The 20,175-nt window shown below is 57.9% G+C and overlaps 1 protein-coding gene and 1 long non-coding RNA gene across 6 annotated transcripts; one reads left to right on the top strand and one right to left on the bottom strand.

The window, feature by feature from the left end:
* Positions 1–510: 510 nt before the first annotated feature.
* SETDB1 (SET domain bifurcated histone lysine methyltransferase 1) lies at positions 511–18,282 on the bottom strand. Of its 5 annotated transcripts, none has more exons than XM_068414899.1 (23): positions 18,228–18,268; positions 17,360–17,399; positions 16,758–16,980; positions 16,277–16,449; positions 15,760–15,797; positions 15,529–15,628; positions 14,935–15,102; positions 14,457–14,658; positions 13,138–13,211; positions 12,567–12,757; positions 11,540–11,669; positions 11,029–11,167; positions 8,367–8,525; positions 7,067–7,669; positions 6,698–6,814; positions 6,226–6,395; positions 4,737–5,353; positions 4,091–4,119; positions 3,777–3,909; positions 2,942–3,107; positions 2,270–2,481; positions 1,749–1,837; positions 511–1,247 (listed from the first exon to the last, which is right to left on the bottom strand). In XM_068414899.1, exons 3-23 carry the CDS (start codon positions 16,967–16,969, stop codon positions 1,130–1,132), a joined length of 3,840 nt encoding a protein of 1,279 aa, XP_068271000.1. In that variant the 5' UTR covers positions 16,970–16,980; positions 17,360–17,399; positions 18,228–18,268; the 3' UTR covers positions 511–1,129. The 5 variants fall into 5 exon arrangements, with proteins under 5 accessions (XP_068271000.1, XP_068270998.1, XP_068270997.1 ...); XM_068414897.1 differs by having other exon boundaries at positions 2,942–3,110; positions 18,228–18,247; XM_068414896.1 differs by lacking the exon at positions 17,360–17,399 and having other exon boundaries at positions 2,942–3,110; positions 18,228–18,282.
* Positions 18,283–18,457: 175 nt separating this feature from the next.
* LOC137671616 (uncharacterized) lies at positions 18,458–19,955 on the top strand. The gene is made up of 3 exons (XR_011049433.1): positions 18,458–18,524; positions 19,313–19,476; positions 19,828–19,955. It is a non-coding gene; the product is annotated as an uncharacterized lncRNA (long non-coding RNA).
* Positions 19,956–20,175: the final 220 nt, after the last annotated feature.

Below are 20,175 nucleotides of genomic sequence, written 5' to 3'. Positions count from 1 at the left end.
GCCCGTGGTTCATCACACCCTTCGGGTGCGCAGGTACAAACTGTGCCCAGAGCAAAGCCAAACCCCAGCCCCTCAGGTCGTGCGTCGCTGCCGTGCCTGGGGCTGGTGGGCGGCTGCTCCACCCTCTGCCCTTCCCTACCCCGGCTCTAGGTGCCCAAATCAAGTCTGGGTTGAGCGAGTCAAGTTCGAGGCTGGCTCAGCTGCAGCTTCTGTGCAGTGTTTTCAGCCAAGCGCCGTGTTTTGAGCCTGCGGGTGGATCCTGGGGCGGTGGGAGGCGGCAGTTGCCATCACAGCTGGTCCCCAGCCAGAACAGGGCAACCAGCTTCTCCTGAGTTTTGCCGAGGGGGGTTTGAGGAGCATTTGTTTTGCCAGGAGGAAGGGAAGGTGCTTTGGGGAGCGTGTTGCCCTCTCTGGGCCCAGCTGCCTCCAGTGCAATCCTGCTCTTCCAGGGCTTTTGGCTGTTCCTAAAGTTCAGGGCAATTTTTTTTTTAATAGAAAAACATACTTTATTGCTTTTTAACAGTGAAAAGATTCTTTACAACATATCACAGTTGAAGACAGATGTGTTGGTTTGTTTTTTTCCCCACTTAAATTCACGTCACCGCTGTAAATCCAGATTGGTCCCCTCCATCCCCACTCCCTCCCCGTCCCAAGGCCGCAGGGACAGCAGCGGCTCAGTCCCAGCCCTGAGGCGCTTCCCCGGAGCCTCGGTGAAGTGTTTCCTGATGGAAAACTGGCAGCAACACCAGCGTGAGCTTTGTGTCTTAAAGGGGGGAGAGGGCTGGGAGGGAGCGGGAGCAGGTACCAACTCGGCTCGCGGCCTTGCCTGCGGTGCTGAGGGGAGCTCGTCCTCTCAGGGGGTGGCTGTAGCCCCCCGGGACGTGGCAGAAGCCAAGCTCGCAGCATCAGCCCCTGCCGCCGCCACCACACATGCACCAGGTGACGTTTCATTCCGTGTCCATCTGCCGCTGTAATTTTCAAGTGAACGGGAGAACGCGAAGCCGCCGTACTCGGCTCCGTAACAGCTACTACTAAACAACCACCTCTCGAGAAGAAACTTGACCCTCACAAAGGGAAAGTCAGCACCAAGCCTGCGGGCTGGAGGGAGCCGGCGGGAGCACGGGCGGGCTCACAGCAGCCGCCCTCGGCACTCGATAGCCCCGCAGCAGCACAGCAGCTCTTTGCCTTCCACGCTGCCCACTTCGTAGTTGTAATCCCACGTCAGCTCCGTGCCAGCTCGTATCCTCCTGGGAGGACAAAAAAAAAGGCCATGCTGGGAGAAGAGGCCATTCCACCAGGAGGGTACGCCAGACCCCTGCGAGCGGAGAGCAACGCTTGTACGTGACCTCGCTGGACACGGCGGCGCAGCCCAGCTGCCCCCGGGGCAAGGGTGACGCAGCCAGCGCGGCGGCCTTCGGCTCCGTAGCGAGCAGAGGGACAAAGGTCCCCGATGAATCACTCCCGTGGGGCTTCACGGAGGAGACGCCGCGCTGGCGGTGCCCGGGAGGCGCGTGGCAGGGATTCACCCCCGCCCCGCGCTGCCTGCGAGGTCTGTGACCCAAAAAGGCCTAAACCTGATGCAAATCGTATCAGAATCTCCAGCACAGGAGAGAGATCCTCGCTCCGAGCTTCTCCCCGCTCCAGCTGGCATGAAACCAGGAGGAGGAAACACCCAGCCCGCACGGGTCAAGCTCCTGGCCGAGGAGCTGGGTCCCCCCAAGCCCTTCCCCGCGCGCGTCGCGACTCACTTGCTGGCAAAGAAGGCGACCCAGGGGAAGCGGAGGTCGTGCGTGTCCACAAAGACGTTCTGCACAAACAGGTTCGGGCTGCAGCTGTGCTGTGAGGGGAGCGGAGACAGACCCCGTGAGCACGCTCCTGCGGTGGGGGGGACACGGACCAGCCCGCGGCCGACACGAGCCGGTGCAAACAAGCAGCGTTCCCGATCCGTCGGCTGCAGCTGGAACGGGCCACGCTCCCTCCCTGCCCGCCAGCACTGAGTCACACGGCCCACGCTCGCTCGCAAAGGTAACGGGCGCTGGAAGGACTGACTTGGCTTCCCCCCGCGTCACGGGGCTGGCGCAGCTGCCCTGTTTCACTCAGGGAGGGGAAAACATCCTCCTCGTCCTGCTCTTTTCCCACTTTTTTTTACTATATTTATCATCTTGGGGAGGAACAGGCCTGCTGAAAGGGCAGCTCCCCCCCAAATACATCCCGTCTCAGCTGCCAAGGGACATTCCCCGTCCGTGCCCTGCCAAGGGCTGTGACTCACGTTGAGGTACCGGCCCAGGTTGCCCTCCAGCTTGGCGTCGATGATATAACAGGACTCCTCCCCGTCGTAGAACTGGCGGGTGGTTCTGCGGACGGGCGCGCTCTCGCCCTTGTCGGTCGCTGCCATGTTGGTCGACTTGATGGCGATGCCGTGGGTGGATTTCAGGGCGAAGCCGCGGGTGGATTTCACCGCCACCTGCCTCTTCACCGGACCTGCGAGAGGAGCAAACGCCACGGTCTCTCTCCCCCTTCCAGAAGAGGGACCCCACGGCAGCGCTGCTGGCCCAGGCCGCTCTCCTCGTTCACACATGGGAACAAACCCCGCAGGGACACAGCTTGGAGCTCCACCACCACCCTGGGACGGCTCTGGGGAACCTCCAGCTCCCTGCCCAGCCCAGCAGAGCCCAGACACCCACCACGGTAAGTCCCACAGTTGCTCTTTCTTAGATACCCACAAATATCTAGGACTTGAGGCCTGGGGTTTGCAGTTGTCTCAAACAACACATGGGGAAGCTTCAGCCCTCGGCTGTTACAGCTCAGAGGTGCCTGGAGCAGGACGCACCCTGCTCACAGCTGCTACGTCCTCCTCAGCCCTCCCTGGGGGTTTCTGCCCCAAATTTCTTGCTGTACCCCCGTCCTTTCAGCCCGTTCCCCCCCCAGCAGCTGTCCTCACCTGACCCAGACGAGGGGTTTTTCTTGTCGTCCCCTTCCTCCTCCTCGGAGCCCGAGGAGATGGTCTGGATGTCGTCGCTGTCGTTGGTGGTGCCCTGGGCCTGCCCCGCCGCCGCCCGCCTGGTCTCCCCCTCGCTGTCGGTGCTGCTCGACAGGGTCAGCACGTCCTGCTGAGAGGCACCAAAGCTCCTGAGCGCAGCCCGGGGCGGGGGGAGCAGTGCAGCTCCCTCCTCCCCAGCAGTGCTTTGCTCTCTCCTCCCAGAGGAGCTCGGGGCTCTCGGGAGCCCTTCTGAGGCGGGTCACACCTGTGGACACTGCGATGGGGCAGGAACGGGACACAAGCCCCATCTCCCAGGCCAGTGTCTGACCCAGCAGTGGGGTTCCAGGGGGCTGGTGAGTCCCGCAGCACCCAGACGGCCAGCGCCTCACGAGCCTGTGCCGTTATGTGCTCTGGGTTTTGTAAGGAGGGGAGAAGACCCCAAAAACCAAAGGCTGTCCCCCAGGATGGCTTCCTAGCCCCGGCTCTGCCCAGCCATGGGTCCCTGGTGTGCTGGGCATGCGACCCAAGGTGCTACACCCCCTTGTAACATGGCCCGTGTCCTTTTTTTTGTCTTTCAGAACCATGAAAGGCCCCCACTGCCCGAAGGAAACCAACTGCCCCTCAGGAAATCACCACCACGAACACAAGCCCTGCACCGGTGCTCAACTGGGAAGGAAAGCAGCATAGAAACAACCCCAGGTAAGGTTCAAGGTCTTCACCGGGCCAGTTTGGAGTCGAGGCAGAGCCAGGCCCACCCTCCCAGCCCACGGCTGACGCCCCAAGGATCCCCGCTTACATCCGTGGCGGGCTGTGGGGCGAGGGAGTGCCGCCGGCTCTGCAGCAGGGCCGTCTTGCTGGTCGGCCGCCGGATGCCCTCCAGTTTGGGCGGGCTGGGGTTGTAGCCGTACATCCTGCCCAAGTCGCTGAGCCTGGGGGGGGTGAGGACAGGAGCGGGTCACACTCGCACCGCCAGGGAGATGGTCCGTGGGGCAGAGCCAGAGCAGCTGAGGAGAGCTGGGAGCTGGCCAAGGCTGCCACCTCCAAGCGTTTAATTTGGGCACAGCCCAAACCCTCCCAACCTTCAGTTTACTCTAATTTAAGGAATCTTACCCGAGAATTTTGGTTGGATCTTCAGGTTCCTGTGGAGGGAAGGAGTACAGAAGGTCAGAATCTCTCCCTTTGGGAGCACGCTTCAGCCCTGCTGTGGACACGCTCCCCACACACCAGCCCGGGTGGGAGAAGCCGGCTGTTCCCACCACTCTGTGTGACACCCAGGCCAGGGGTGCTCCAGAAGGGCCAAGCTATGACCACAGGTCTCCCACCCTCCACATCCCACACAGCGGCTCGCCGAGCCCCCTGTCCAGAGCAGGGGGTGGACAGAGACCACCTCCATCTCCCTCTTGTCCCCGGGCAGGCGGTGGTTCCCTCCCTCAGGGCTGCACAGGCACGTAGCACCCAGGGCAGGAGGGGTGTTCCACTCTGCTCATGCTGAGCAACTTCTTTGTAGCCTCTTGCACCACAACTTCCCCCAGGAAGGGGAAAGGCACCTCCTGACACCACCACAGTGGGCAAAGGCCAAGCAAGCAGGGCAAGGGGACACCCAGCAGCACCACAGGCCACCTAGTCGTGTTGTATGGGCAGGGAGGGCATTCGAGCAGGAGCACAGCTGAGGCACATCTCTGTGCCCCCCTTTCCTCATCCATCCCCCCAAGGCAGGGGGCCATACTCATCTCCCAGCCCCACAGCCCTCCCTTACATCTTTCTTCAGTGCCTTTGCCTCTCTGTCCAGGTCGGCCGGGGCAGAAGCGGAGGGTTTCTCTCTCTCACCAGGCAGCTCCATTTTGTTGGCCTTGGCTTCGCCTCCTTCGCTCATCTTGAAGGAGGAGGTGCTGTCGTTGTCCTGGAAGCCGTCGGACATGCTGTTGGAGCTCAGCCACGAGGCCACTTTGTTCTTGGAGGTCTCCTCCGACACCGGCAGCTTACAGGAGGCAGCGGCCGCCGTCTCGTCGTGGCTGATTTGCCGGGTGAGCCCCGAGTCCTTGGAGGCCGTCTCCGACAGCCCGTTCTCCCTCTGGCCCCGGGTCTGCCGGCGCGTGGCGTAGCTGCGCCACACCGAGCTGGTGCTGAAGTCCTCGTCCTTGCAGAAGTTGTCGTCAGAGCTGTCCTCGTTGGACTCCTCCGGCTCCTCGGTGCCCGTGTTTTCCTCCTCTTCGTCCTTAAGGTCCACCCCGCTGCTGTCAGAAGAGCACTTTGCGTCGCTCTCGTAGCCCTCCTTGAAGTTCTCCACGCTCTCGATGTGATCCAGGTTTGCAAAATACTCGTCACCCATCTCTAGCCCCTCTTTGTCGGCGAAGTCATCCGTGAGGATTTTCCCTGGGGGTGAAGAATAGAAAACTCTGAGTTTTCCAGGGATGACATTCCTGCCCTGTCAATGTATCCTCCCCAAAGGCTCGCTGAGGAGCAAACAGGCCTGACACCACCTCATTCCAGAGCTGGGCTGGGAAAGGACAACCTATCACCCTGATACTCGAGGTAATGAAAACCTGAAGCACGTGGCTGACCTGAAGTGGGCCCTTGCTAACACCCAGGGTCCCACCAAGGACACCCCTAAGCAGCCACTCAGACAGGGTGACCGCCTCTCCTCTGCAGGGCTGGAGGCGAGGGTGCAGCGCAGGGACAAGAAACCAGAGCAGCAGAGCTCAGGCAGTGCCCGTGGTCGGTTTCATTTCAGAGTTAACGCAACCACGCCGCACAACTTCTGCATTTCGTGGGTTTGTGCCGACGTCCCAGCGACCGGTTCGATGTAAACAGGAAGCAGGTAAGTGTTGATTCACCCTGTGCACAGAAACAGCTCTGGGGATCCCAGCACTTCTCTTGACGCTGGCACTGCAGCATCTTTGTGCAGAGTTGGGCAAGGGAGGGGCATCAATCAGGAAATCAAAGTGTTGCAAGTTCATCATTGTTAAGTTTTTACTTTCCTGTCCCCTTGACAAGCACAGGAAGAGCTTCACACCCGTTCTGGTGGGTTTTGCGATAAGCAAAGCCTAGGCCTCAGGCCTGACACAACCAGATCTTTTCACAGACTTGTTCCCCCCTCCTGAACCAGGACAAAGCAGATTCACAGCTGAATCCACGTGACCGCTGGGAAGAGCACCGGCTCAACCAAGGCTTTCCATTCACAGCACCTGCTTCAAAACTAAGAGGCCTCTACCTGTTCGTTCATCCTACCTGCTCGTTCATCCTACCTGCGTAGATGCAGACAAAGGAGCCTTTAGCGATATCATCCAGGCAGCGAATGCCCCAGCCTTTGTTCTGCGTCTTGAATAGCTGCAGCCGGACCTGGAGCCCGTGCTGGACCAAGCGGTTGGTGCACATGTTAACGTTGCACTTGCACCTCTTGTTACACTCGTAAACTCTGAAAGAAAGGAGAAGGGTGACATCCTCCCTGATAAAGCTGTATGCCAGGACGTGGTGTTGTACCAGGAACGATGCAAAGGGACTGGCAGCGGTGGCTTAGAGCTCGGCAGAGCAGGGAGGGTGCAGCTGCCAGGGAATGCACAGAGATCCTGGGCCACACGTTAGCAGGTGAGTCAAGAACACGGGCAGGTTTTGGGTATCTGCAGTGAGATCTGGGAAATGCTGCTCTCTGATAGCATCCGAGGCCAAGTTTCTGGGGCTGGTATTGGTGAGGGAAGGAGAAGACGCAGCCCTGCTTACCCTGTCGGGAGGCATTCTTCCAGCCTTTTGTGCTGGTATCCCGAGTTGGGGTTGATCTGCCCTCCTGGGGTGCAGCCAGTCGCTTGGACCGTCAGTTGGTGACAGGCACATCTCGATCTAGAGACACACAGAAAAACCCACCCGCGCCCCAGAGGTTAGTTCTACACACCAGTTTTGCAGGGAGGTGAAGAAACCACATCCTTCTGCACACCTACACCCAGAGAGACGGGCACCAGGGCTTGACCTGGAGTCAAACCTGTGACCCACCAGAGCTGTGTGGGCTCAAAGGCCGGAGCAGGGCCACCCTGGGGTGTCATCAGGTGCTGTCTCCCACCCTCCAGGCCCAGCAGCACACAAGGAGTCACCTACTTGTCCCTGCAGCCGTCTTTGCAGTCGCAGCCCACGAGGAACTCCCAGCTGGTGTTGATGTACACCCCTTTGCCGGGGATGCGCTCTTTGCTGTAGGCCACCTGCGGAGGCGGGGTGTTGTCGATCTCGTTGACGCAGGACAGCGGCACGTCCTCCCTGCCCTTGGTGATGTCTGCGATGTAGTAGTAGGGTTTGTGGGGCTGGAACTTGCGATCTACCAGCACGTAGGGGTCCAGGCAGAACATCTCCAGGAAAAGGAAGTCGCAGTCCGTCTCAAAAAGGTAGCGCTCGATCTCCTGCATGGTTCGCAGGCACAGCCCGCACGGCGTCTTGTAGAGGACGTGGAAGCCCATCTTGCGGTTAACCCTCCGTCGGGCCGTCATCCGTCGGAAGTCGTAGAGCAGGGGGACGAGCAGGGGGTTCCTGCTGCGGTACTGATCGCTGCGGATGGGGCGGACGCGGGACAGGCAGGTGTAGCTGCAGACGTGCGGCAGGTAGAAGAGCTTCTCCAGCGGGGCTCGGTAGGAGGGCTCGCTGGGCACGCGGTCCATCATGCCGTGGAAGGCCTGCGCTGTGCCACTGCCTGCCTGGCCGCCGGAGAGCCTGGTAGAGGAACAGGGAGACACTGAGCAACCACGGTTTTCTCCTGAGTCTGCAAAGGGACTTTAGGCACTTAATTCCTACCAAAGCAGCCGCTAGTTACACACGGGGACACCCCGATGGCTTTGCTGATTAGTCTAATTAGACACAAGCCCCAGCGTCCCCTGGGAGCAAGGCTGGGCAGGCCCCGAGGGAGTGTTACCAGCAGCAGAGAACACAAGAAAACCCCCAAATCAGAACTAGGGAAGCAGAAACGAGCACAAGCTGGTTGTGGTCTCAGAACTGGGATGAACGGCTGCTGCTCTGGGGATCGATGGCCACAAAGCCACCGCTGTGGAAGAGCCACCTGCAGATTTACATTAATAGCAGCTCTCCTCTGGCCCCAGGAAGCTTGGAGAAACAGGAGTCCTCTAAGAACAAGCAGGGCCAGAGGCTTTGGCCAGGGTCCCGCTGGGGTAAGTTCTGGTCAGAACTGATAAGAGACCCTCCAAGCTCAAGCCAACAACAAAACGTAACGAACAGTCGTCTGGGAGGTAGAAGAAGGTAAGAGGAAGACAAGTGCTCAGGACTGGACAAGCTGGCAAATGGAGGTAACAAAATAAACCTGCACTAAGCCAAACAAGCCCCAGCTTTGTACCAGCATCCCAAACTCTCCCAAGGACGCGGGGATTTGTGCTAAGCACCAACCAGCTCTGCTCACCAATGCTGCTGGGAGGCACCGCTCCGTCCCGCCGGCGGCGTGTCGCTGAGGACAGGTGAAGAAGGCGACGACTGCCCAGAGCCCACGGAGCCAGGACGGAAGGAAGTGCTTTTCTTGGCCACTTGCTTCCTCGACTGGGCCAGCTGGCTGTCGGAGCACCTGCACGAGGGAAGGAGGGAAGTGATTTGCAAGACGCACACGCTCACACGACCGGTAGGATTTAGGCAGGGGCAGTCAAAATAACAATCCCCCACGGGAGTCAGCAACAGTGCCCCATCCAAGGGAAACCGAGCAGATTTTCTCCTAACGAGTGTGAAAACTGGCCCATTTCTGACTGCTTGTGCTACAGTGATCCCGCACCAACCCCAACCACCTGCCAGAGCTCAGCCACTTCTGACAGACTGCGGTTTATTTGGAAGTGAGGCACGAGGGTGAGTGTAACGCTGATGTCCAAGGCCTTCATTTCAGAAAGCTGGACAAAGCAGGAGATGAAGAAACCCCTGCAACAGCAGAAACCAGAGTTTCCAGAGGCTCAGTCAGCGCTACGGCACTGAGCAGTGGGAGGAACAAGAAGTACAGAGGACTCTTTTGTCCATACCAAGCAACGAGATAAGATTGTACAAGGGAATGTAACAACATCACTGGTGAAAGGGCTACGAGGGGCTCCCGAACACCTCTGCAACCCAGGAAGGTGGGAGGCACCTGGAAAGCCCTCACATTGAGAAAACAGCAGCGGAGGTTTTCAATCCATTTATACCAATTAAACAGAAAACCACCCCAAACCAGCCACTGGTTTTCCCACAAGCGGAAGAACATAGTTATGTTATCAGGGCAGAAAGGGAGGAGGCAGCGAGAGCAGGAGGGGGCGACCGGTTCTGCAAACATCTGCCCTAAAAGCAAGGTGTCAACACACATTTCAAAATTCAAGAGCAAGAGAAAAAAGCTTCCATCAACGGGCTTTAAGCAATCAGAAATGCTGACAGCACTGTCAAAGAACTTGAAAGTGAGACTAGAGAGGGCAGAGAGCCTGGCCTTCCTCAGAGTAAACAAAACACTAGAGTGAAGAAACCATTCTCCCAGTTTTAATAATCTATAAAACCAGTATGATTTTAACCCAACAGTATCCTCGGGACAGTGGGGACACGGATGTAGTATGCTGCCTTCAGTCAATGTTAAAAACCTTGACTTTAAAATGTTAAAATGTCTTTAAGCAGTTCACTATTTAACGTCAGGGCAGGGGAATGTCTGTAGTGTCTGCTTGTATTAGACCTGAAAACAAGATCCTGAAGTCAAAGCTTCTGTGGGGAGAGAAAAAAAAAATGTGTTTCTTGCAACCACTGCAAGGACTGTTCAATGGAGAAGGGGAGATTCGGCAGCCAGCGAGGCTGCAGGCTGGCTGATCGCTGCAGTCCAGCTTTAGCATCTTCGCTGCACATCCTTCCTACGCCCTCGCCAGCTCAGGGTGTGCTGGGGTCAGGGCGACAGCCCAGCTCTTCCTCTGTCCACAGGCGGGGCCCTGGCCTGACGGTGAGGAGCCAGCGCTGCGTTCCTCACGCCGGAGCAGACCTCCTTCAGCGTCGGCCTCTCTTCCTGGTTACGTAAGAGACGAGGAACAAGGCTCTTATGGCTTCGATTCTCAAGTCTTGCTCAGAATGGCACAGGAGGAGCATTTCCAAGTTAGCCCCCATATCCAGGGGCAGAACGGGTCACATGGCACTGGTACTTGGAGAGGAACCTCGTCCTGAGACCGGGAGCTGGAGACAGGTGGGGTTTCTTAGATGCTGCTACACCTAGAGAGCATCTGGTGAATAAAGATTCACTTGTTGCACGGGTTCCTTACAGCTGGGACATCTCCTTTCTCCCTTTTGCCCATGCAGCGAGGCACAGTCAGAGCAGAAGACGTGCTGGCAGGGCGCCAGGCGTCCGTAAATTCGGATGGGAAATCCACAGTGGTGACAAAAATGAACGGGGACAGCATCTCTCTCCCCTAGAGAGGTATTAAAGTCCCAGAGCACAGGCTCAGGTGCCCTGGTGTTCTCCAACAAGCTCCCTTCATCACCAGGCTGAGTTCCTCCTTCATCCAGGCCGCCTTCGGCACTAGCCCGCACCTCCGAGAACGTCCCGCTTGGGCCCCCGGCAGCAGGAGGCACGCGTGCGACTTGGCCGTGGCTGAGCTCTATCAGGTTTGGTCCGTGACCACCGAGACCAACCACCGGTCCCGAGTTCTCAGGGCCCCGTAAGTCATTGAGGTCTGCGAGCAGGTCAGTCCAAGTGGAGGAATCCAAGGCAGCCGGGGGCCAGTGCCTGGATCGTGACACGAGGGAGCAATTCAGATTTTCAGAAGAGAAGGAACAAACGTTCTAGCTTGGAAATACATCAAGTGCGAAGCTTTAGCCCTGAGCGAGATGGCACTTGGCTCAGGGGGTGCTGGGCTGTCAGCTCTCCCGCCCCCAACTACTCATCCAGCAGCCTTTACCTACAGCTTCCCCCAGAAGCACGACTAAAACCAACGTGTGTAACCAGGAAACAAGCCTAGTCAGGGAGGAAACCTGCACCTGAGGATTCCTCTACAGAGGAAGGGCGGTGCCTGAGAGAGCTGAGCACTGGAGACGGGACGCAAAGGAGGGAGCGGTGGAAGCAGAGAAGTGACTCAAGTACTTACTCCATCTCGGTGGGCTGCGGAGAAACGGACCGTGCGGCCAGCGAGGCCGCCTGCATCTGCTCTAGAGGTTTGTACTGGGTACCAGCTCCCGTTAAATCTTGCGTGTATTGTACTACAGGCCCCTTGCTCCTGACAGCACCTGGTGAGGAAGGGCAAAAAGCAAAGTATCAACAAGGAAAGTCTCTACCATCAACCAAAGTTTGCTGCACTAGCCACGAAATATTGATTTTGTTCCCAAAGATAAGCAAAAGAGGCATTTGCAATTAACACCAGGTCACGGCCTGAGCTCTGAGTCGCAGCCAGTCACCCCAGACAGATTCTGGCCACGTCACACACCTGCAGTCTGGTTTTGTGGCATCTTTATGCCAGGAGAAAAATCTGTGAATCTTAAATCTGCTAAAAAACCCCATCAAAACCAAACAAAACCAACACCAACCCACCCGCCCCCGCCAACCCACAACGTGTTCATTCAAATTCCAGGATACACGTTGAAGAAAAAGGTGCCACGCACCGACATTGGGACGAGTCCTGGCTTGTCCACTTTGCTTCTTCTCTTGGGTGGAGGCCGTGGAAGTTTTCATGCTGAACATGGGCTCGAGGCGTGTGGAACCACGGTAAATCCACTCACAGCGTTTGTCGTCCTGCAGCAAGGAGAAGGCAACACTCACAGCACCCACGGCAAGAGCTGCCAGGGTACAGCAGGGGCCTGGGAGACAGCAGCGTGCTTTTATGGTGAGCAGAATCGAGCGGAAAGGAGGCAAAGCGTTGGCCTGAAGGCTCTTGAAAGGCCACGCAGCCAAGAGAGGACAAGGGCAGTAATTCATCATGTCTGGGGGAGCACTGAACACAAACCAAACCTAGAAAGAGGCCCAACACCAAGACCCCAGACTTCAACTGCAGTTCTGTTCTTGGCCCAACGACTGACTAACGAGGCACTGCTGGAGAACCCCAGCTCCCTCAGGAGACAAACTCCTCAGCACAAACTGCATCTCCTCGAGGACAGGGAGCTTCAATTTGCGAGTGCACAACGTCTTCCCAGCCCCGTGGCTACGCCGTTATCTAGACAGGAAGGGAGCCAAGTGGGCACAGACAGCGTGGCTGCTCCCCTTCTGCAATTTGTAGAATTTCAGCCAGCAGAATACTGCAGCTTCTGCTCATTTTCTCTCCTGCTTCTCAAACCAGCCCTTGTATTTGGACAGAAGACATGGCTAGGTGTTTACATCAACAAAGGGACCAGGACAGAATACCTGCAGATGGTGGGTTTTGTTTCTTATTCATCTACCACTTTAAAGTTTCACATGCAAAATGCTTTAAAAGGCTTCTGAAGCTTTCATCATGCAAATGAGGGAGTCTCACCTCCATATCAATGCACAGCAGAAATGGGTGGTCTACCTACTAAACAAAATCCCTGCTTGCTCCGGGATCCTGTCTGACATTAGCAAGGAAACTGGACTTGACCAGCCCAAGAGAGTCAGCCCACCCCAACTCCAACTTAAGCCCATCTTCCCCCTCTCCTGGGAGAAGGGGAATTGCCCTACCAGGAAAAGGATTTTGACCAGACTGCCATCCACTTCTTCCACTCTGGATTTCCACCAGGTCCCATCCCACTCTGTTTTGATCAGCTGGCCAGTCTTCAGCAGCACCATGGGACGGTTGGGGTAGGCCGTGATGTACTCCTCAATGAAATCGCGACAGGAAACATCCTCGATGTCTTCCCAGGTCTTTTTCACTGTTCAGAAAGGGATGGATGGGAGGAAGGGAAGAGAAGGAAAGACTCTTACAAGGAGAATCTTTAGTTCTTTTTCAAAGAGATCCCAGGTGGATATTTACATAAGAACAATCAAGCAGCAATCCCGAGGGGCAGGACTTTTGGTGGTAGGGCAGCCAGCCACGTTAATGCACTCAGGGTGCAGAGTCACAGCACACCCACTCTGCTGGTAATGAACCACTATTTCCTCCAGCTTTGTATGCAAAGCAAACGTCTGCGGGCACAGCACCAGAGGGGACGTGCAGTCTGTGCCCTGTCCTTTGAACCAGGCTCTCTCATACACCCACAGGAGCTCCACACAATTTCAGCGTTGGGACACAGGAGGGGCAGAGGTCACTCACGTGGCCTGCAGACTGGGTACAGCTCCCACTCCTTGACGTACGAAGCATAGCCATCATCAAAGAAGATCAGGAACCTGGAGAACAGCAGCGTTGGAAGTTGCAATTAGAAACGCAGGTGAATAAAACGCAGCTCCACATCACATAATGGAAGAGGAGCACCCCTCCTGGTCCTTCTGCCAGTCCCAAAGGCCCTCAGATCAGACAGGGTGGATGAGGACAGAACGAAGCGATCACTCCTGCCAGGAGATCATGAGCTTTGCAGTCCTGCCACTTCCCTTGGTTCTTTCAGCTCTCCCCCAGCCCCGTGCTATCCCTGGGCCAAAAGAGAGGCTGCCCAAAAGCAGCACAGCACAGCCAGGCCTCCCTCCCTCAGCTCCACACTCCCTCTGTGCCTCGGCCACAGGAAAAGAGAAGAGTTTAATTGCTCCTAATCTCTGCAGGAAAAGATATTTTGGAGCGTTTGGGACAGAGCAGCAGCAGAGGCTGCACACCGTGACTCCAACAGCAGCACAGTGAGGGAGCAGGGGGGACACCTCTGCAGACAGGAGACAGCAGAAGAGTCCCCAGTGCCTGTGGGGACGGGGAGATTGGAGGGGGGATACCCCTGGGGCTGGATACGGCACCCGCCGAGCGCTGCCTGCCTCTGAATAACAACTTCAGGATACGGAGTATAAAAGCTGCATCGTGAGAGATCAGCATTACAGCCAGCCTGGCCAGGAGGAGTCAATTTGCAATATGAGTAGTAAGTGCAGCTCATTCTCAGTTATTAAACACGTGTTGGATAGAACTTGACACAATTAGGGATTTACAGCAGATCCCCGTTTGAAACCAACAGGGGGATGATATCCTTCATGAAATCCTTCATGAATCTTCTCGGAACGACCACAAGCCTAAACCACAAGGTGGAAGAAGCCCTGCCCTGTATTTATACGTGACTGCAAAGGCTGCTGCAGACCTGCTGCTGCTTCTCCTCAAGTGCTCTGGCAGCACTGCTGGCACTAAGCGCTTCCAGGGCTCGTGTTTCCTACCGCTGTGTTTTACGCCTCGAGCAGTGCAGACATTTGTGTGATAATTTGAATGAATTACCAGATATAACTCCTGACTCAGGGACATGAGTAATAGCATGGGAGCTCCACCCAGAGCTTCCAGAGATAAGACTGAAGAAACAACATTCCGAGCTACATCCCAGAAAGGGCAGAAAAGAATTTAGCTCCCACCATAGCAAATATATCAATACACCTTTTTTCTCTTTTTCTCCTAAAACCAAAAAAGAGGTGGGGGGGGTGTGTGTGTACACGCCTGTAGAGGAGAATTATTACCTGTCCTTATTCTTTAAGTTGGGGGTTTCAGCCACAATGCCAGCATACAGCCAAACCTGGTTCCCATCCTTGTATTTTGCCACAACCCTGCTGCCAACGTAGTGTTTCTCCGGCGAGGGGTGATAGTCGTAAGCGATGTGATTGCCAGAAAGCAAACTCTTCCCTTTATTGTCAAATTTCACTTTGAACTTCTTTGCAGCACCTGGAAGACATTTCAGCACAGCAAGGTAAAGAGAAGCCAAGTGATTTCATACAAGAAGGCCAACACCATATACCATTCTGATCTCAGAACTTACTAGAAAGCCTCTCATAAATTAATTTCCAAGTTGTGGAGATGTGTTGCTTTCACAGCTCGTTCCAGGCGGCACCAGGTGCTCTGACACACGAGGGGACCTGCTCTGAGCCTGACCCACGTTACCCACCCAAAGCTCAGTGAAAGCCACGAGCACCGAGGCACGGCAGCAAGCACAGGACGTACCGACCGGCTGGATGGCAATGAGAGTCCCTTTGTGCCACGTTTTGGTTCTCTTCTTGCCCAGGATCCTCATGCCAACGTTCAGATCGCCGTCATGGCTGAGATCGCTCCCAGTTGCTGCAGGGCCAACGGGCTGGAGAGCGCCAGGAGTTTCCTGAGGGGTCTGTGCATCTACCCAAGGAACAGCACCAGGAGAAATGTTAGAAATTGCCCCAAAGCTCCCTCTCTGATGTACACGATTGGAAGAACATCTGTTGGACCTGAGACAGGGGCGTTCTTTAGCTTTCCTTTACCTCAGTCAGCCCAAGTGCCTCAGTTTTACTGGAGGGAGTGATCAGCAAGTGAGGTTTAAACGTGATTAAAAAGCTTTCACGTTATGGGAACTGCACCTTGTATTTGCTTTCAGAAAGGGCTTAAAGAAAAGCAGGAAACTGGAATCAGTGTACCCTAAGGGGTCTTTCCAGCAGGGAAATGGAACAGCTATTTTCTTTTTCAGAAAGAAAAGGGACAGGGGTAAGAGGCAGACAGGACCAGGGTAAGGGCAGGCCCGGGTGCCAGCCCACCTCTGCCAGCCCCAGGACGCTCTCACACACTGACCTTTCTGTGCCTCCTGGGCATTTGTTTTCCTGTTCACGGCATCCATGAATTTCTGAACATCCTGGGCAGACTTTCTCATGGCAGCCATGGCTTCCCGCAGCTGGAGGGAAGCAAAGAGAAAGAAAATATGAAGAACCTTTTCTTTCTTTCCTCCAAATCCAACGCTGTCCCAAGTGTTCCAGCAAAACCTCACTTCAGAAGTACACCACAGTCAGGTCTTTTCCAACTCACCAGAGTCTGATCCTTTGCGATTCTGGGAGTACCACTGCCTGTGTTAACAGAGAAAAGAAGTGGTTTAAAACATCTTGGGGAAGAAAAAAAATCCATCCTAGTAAAGTCACCGAAAGAAGAGGGGACAGAGAAGAGCATCCATTCAAAAGCATTCTCTGTCCCTGTCAAGAAATCCACTCAAGGCTTTTACTAAGCTGCCCGTTCCAGACGCCCGATGTGCAGCACAGGCAGCGTCCCCGGAGCAGGGGACAAGAGTCAGGCAGGTGGGAGAAGGGAGAAGTCCCCATTTGGGACCCCAGAACTGTGGAACAGTTCCAGGCCCCGGCAGACCATGCAAGCGGTGACGTTCCTCACGAGCCAACGACATTCCTACCTGATCCTCTCCTGCTTACGGCCAGCGTGGCTCATGGCCAACGTTACGATCTCCTTATTCCGACCCCTCTCATTCCCACGCTCCCCCAGGACACGCTCAGATCTCCATCCCTCCCCTCAGACCCAGAATAATGAGATACTGAACTCCGCTTCCAGCCCGAATCGATGCTCATGACATCATCGTCGTCCTCATCCGGGATCTCAATCACTTCCATGGGCCGGGCACCCACATCCTCGTCCTCAGAGCTGCTCTCGCGGTACTGGAGGCCCAGCTTGGAGTACAGATCCTTCACCAGCATCTCGCATTTATTAATGGCTCTGGGGACAAAAAGAGAAGGGTGGGGAGAGGCAAAGATGAGGTGAGCCCAGGTCCCCATCCTGCAATACTGAGGGAATAAACAGGACCCGACTGCTGGGGAGCTGCTAATTAAATACAGCCACGATGAGGTGAGGGAGGAGTATTCAAGGGAGGAGTATTCACGTGAAGGATTTAAAGCCACAGGGGAATAATTTTAATTATCCCTCAATAACCACACACCAAGGAACCAATGGGGAATGGGCAGCACTCAAGACATTGGTCCGTGCTGCCCCATCTCCCCCTCCTCTGCGATTCCAAGCGTGCCCACCTCGAAGCGTCATCAAAGAGCCGGTCAACGCGATCCACCTCTTCTTCCTTCTGCCTCACGCACTTCTCCAGCTCCTCCAGCTGCTGCTTCCTCTGCTTCACAGCCTCAAAGTTCTCCAGCTCTTTGTCGATGATATCCTGGAGCTCCTCCATGGAGATTCCCAGCTCCTCCAACACTTCTTGCTGCAGCTCTTTCATCTCCTCAGAATCCATTTCTGCTGCACCTGACACCACAAAGAGGTGAGGAAAGGCCGATGGAACCCTACGGCTGTAGCACGCCCTCCCTCAGGCACAGCGCTCGCAAGAGCAGAGGCTCGTCAGGAAAAAATGTTACATGTGTTGTTAAGATAATATCACAAGGAGCCAAGAGGAACTGAAGTACAAGCAGACCCTGGAGCCAGAGGCTCCCGGCACCCCCAGGGATTCCCGACGTCTCCCCCGATCTCTGCACAGACTCCCCACACCCGCTGAACGCCGGAGCCTGACGCTTCGCCTCCTCAGCGCCCTCCCCTCCGCAAAACCCCCGGAGCAGCTCCCCACCCTCCGCCTCGCCGGGGAGGAGAACCACGCAGCTGCCTCTCCCAGCCTGTCCCACAGCCTCACCTGCAGGCAGCAGCCCAGAAGAGCTCCTGTCCTCCCCTGCCTGCGGTGTTTAAGGAACCTTATAACACCCACCCCGAGGGCGGCCCCAGAAGATTCCCCCGTCCAGGCCTGCAGCCCCGTGTCCCCCTTGGAGCTGGGCCTGGCCATGATGCATCCAGGCTCCATTATTTTCAAGTCCGTGCCCCGGCAGCAGCAGCACCCTCCTTCCCGCAGCGCTCCCCCCTCTCACCTCTCCCTTCAGTCTCCCTGTCTGGGTCTAAGCGCACCCTTGTCCCCAGCCCCCCTCACCTCCTGCTCCTCCATCAACCCCCCACTGCACCCCCAGCCCCATTCCTCCCCCCACAGCCCCCCTGCAACCCCGAGCCCCCCCCAACCCCATTGCCTCCAGCGCCCCACTCCTAACGCCCTTACGCTCTCTCCTACACCCCATAGTTTGCTTATATTTGCAGGCTCCCATCAACCCCTCGGCCTATAAAAGTCCCTGCCCCACAGCCGCCCCCGCCTGCACCTCAACACCACCCCCCACCCCTCCTGTGCGGGGAGCTCCTCCCGCTCCCTCCTCACCCCAAGCATCCCCCCAACGTCCTCACCCCAATCCCCCCGCCCCACAGCCCCCTCCTCGCCTCAGTGTCCCCCCCCACACCTCCCTGCCCGACTCCTCCCGCCCCCTGTACCGCCACACAGGCCCCCAACACCCCCCACCCCGCGATCCCTGCCCCACAGCCCCCTCTAGGTCCCCCGCGCCCTCTCACAGCCCCCCCCCATTGCCCCGGCCCCACAGCCCCCCTCCTCCCCGCTGTCCCCCCACTAGCCCCCCCTCCCCAGCTCCCCCGCCCCGCAGCCCCCCCTCGGGCAGGGCCGCACTCACCGAGCCCCGGGCCCGGGGCCCGCCGCGCCCCCAGCTCTGGGGGAGCAGGAGGAGAAAGGAGGGGACGGGGGGGGGGGGCCAATCCGGAAGCTGATCGACGTCACTTCCGGTAACAGCAGCCCGAAGAGCCCAGGTCTACCCGTCCGTCCGGCCCGGCGGCAACGGCGCATGCGCGAGGGGCGGGGCGCTACCGTCGGTCCGCGGCACTGGCCAAGGCGCATGCGCGGAGGGGCGGAGCCAGGGGCCCTTAAAGGGACCGCGCCCCGGGAAATAGGCAGTGCTGCCGCCTAGCGGAAGGTGATGGGCAGAGACGGGGGGGCCCTGAGGGGCTGGGGAGGCCCGGGGGGTGCAGGGCGGCCCGGAGGTGATGGGGTGTCCGGGGAGGAGGGGGAGCCCTGGGGGTACTGGTGGCTCTGAGGTGATGGGGCTTGGGTGGGCCCTGGAGAGCGCTGGGGGGCCTGGGGGGGGGCCTGGAGAGCGCTGGGGGGTCTGGGGGGGTCTGGGGGGAGGACTGGGGGGTGATGGGGAGCTTTGGGGGGGCCTGGGGGGCAATGGGGAGCTTTGGGGGGGCCTGGGTGGGCCCTGGAGAGCGCTGGGAGGGCCTGGGAGGGTCTGGGGGGGGCCCTGGAGAGCACTGGGGGGCCTGGGGGGGTCTGGGGGGAGGACTGCGGGGTGATGGGGAGCTTTGGGGGGGCCTGGGGGGGGCCCTGGAGAGTTCAGAGGGTGCTGGGGGCGGCCTGAAGTGCTGGGGCATGAGGAGAGCTCTGGGGGACCTGGGGGGTGACAGGGGACTCTAGGGGTGTGGGGAGCAATGGGGGGGCCCTGCGGGTGCTGGGGGCCCTTGAGATGCTGGAGGTGATGGATGGCTCTGAGGGTCCTGCGTCCTCCACAGCGCTGGAGGGCCCTGGGGTGCTGGGTGGTCCTGGGGGGGCTGGGGGCCCTGCGGTGGTGGGGGTTGTTGGAGGGCCCTGGGTGCCCTGGAGCACGCTGTGGTGAGGGGGGGCTGGGGGGCTGTGGTCCCTGGGGGTGTCGGGGGTCCCTGGGGCCAGCTCGGCCCGGCTCAGTTGATCTGCTCCTCCTCCCAGGTGGAGGTGGGGATGGCGCTGTAGGGATCCACGATGAGCTTCCCGCACCGCACCACCATGGCCGCGAGGAAGAGGCACAGGAGCACCACGAAGGCCACGGCGAAGCCCTTGTCCACGTCCACTGCCGGCGGCGCCGTGGCGTTCTCCATGCGGGTGGCCCTCAGGTGCGCAGCCCCACGTGCCCGGCTGCCGGTGGCATCCCTGTGGGGCAGAGACGGGGGGGATTCACAGGGGCTGAGCGGGTCCTGGTGCGGGGGAAATACTGGGGGGGGTGTCAAAAGCAGCGAAAACGGGGAAGTCGTGGCCTTGAGACCCCTCAGCTCCTGGTTGTGGCTGTTGATTGTGGCTTGGGGGACACTCAGTGTCTTCCCATCCTTGTCCCAGCCACCCTCGCCACAGGGATCTTCATCGTCTCGCCCTCCATTACCTTCCACTTCCCTTCCCCGCCCAGCCGCCTCATTTCACAGGTAAAAAGAGGTTAAAATATCCCCCTTAAGGTGTTTTTTTTCCCACAGGACCCCCCACTCCCCTAACACGCTGTGTTAGGTGCAACGAGCGCACCAGGGCTTGGCTGACCCCCAGCACAAGGGGCGCTGGCCGGGGCGAGGAGCAGGACGGGAGCAGAAGCCGCCGGTGAGCACGCAGGGGTGGGAAGGAGGGTTTTAATTAATTTGTACAGGGCTGGGGAAGAGGTGGAGGCTTGGGGAGCGGCGCCAGGCGAGCCACGTGGCCCGGGCTGTGTGTACAGAGGCGGACGCCTATAGATATATACATCTCTGTTTATTTGTTTAAAGTGTTTGTAAAGCCAACACGTGCTCCGGGAGCAAATGACCAGCCCCACCTACGCACATCAATCACCAGCA

The sequence above is a fragment of the Nyctibius grandis genome, chromosome 17, assembly GCF_013368605.1.
Source record: "Nyctibius grandis isolate bNycGra1 chromosome 17, bNycGra1.pri, whole genome shotgun sequence".
In the NCBI taxonomy this organism is placed as follows: domain Eukaryota; kingdom Metazoa; phylum Chordata; class Aves; order Nyctibiiformes; family Nyctibiidae; genus Nyctibius; species Nyctibius grandis.
Note: the sequence above shows the minus strand (reverse complement) of the source record. Positions and strands in the feature narration are given on the sequence as shown.

Excerpts from the sequence above, each read along its gene's own strand:
- SETDB1 (XM_068414896.1), bottom strand. The coding sequence starts at position 16,969 with ATGGATTCTGAGGAGATGAAAGAGCTGCAGCAAGAAGTGTTGGAGGAG. Across the intron at positions 5,354-6,225 it reads CTTTGTCTGCATCTACGCAG|GGAAAATCCTCACGGATGAC; the intron begins GTAGGATGAACG and ends CTTCACCCCCAG. Across the intron at positions 1,838-2,269 it reads ACCTGGGCCGGTACCTCAAC|CACAGCTGCAGCCCGAACCT; the intron begins GTGAGTCACAGC and ends CTCCCCTCACAG.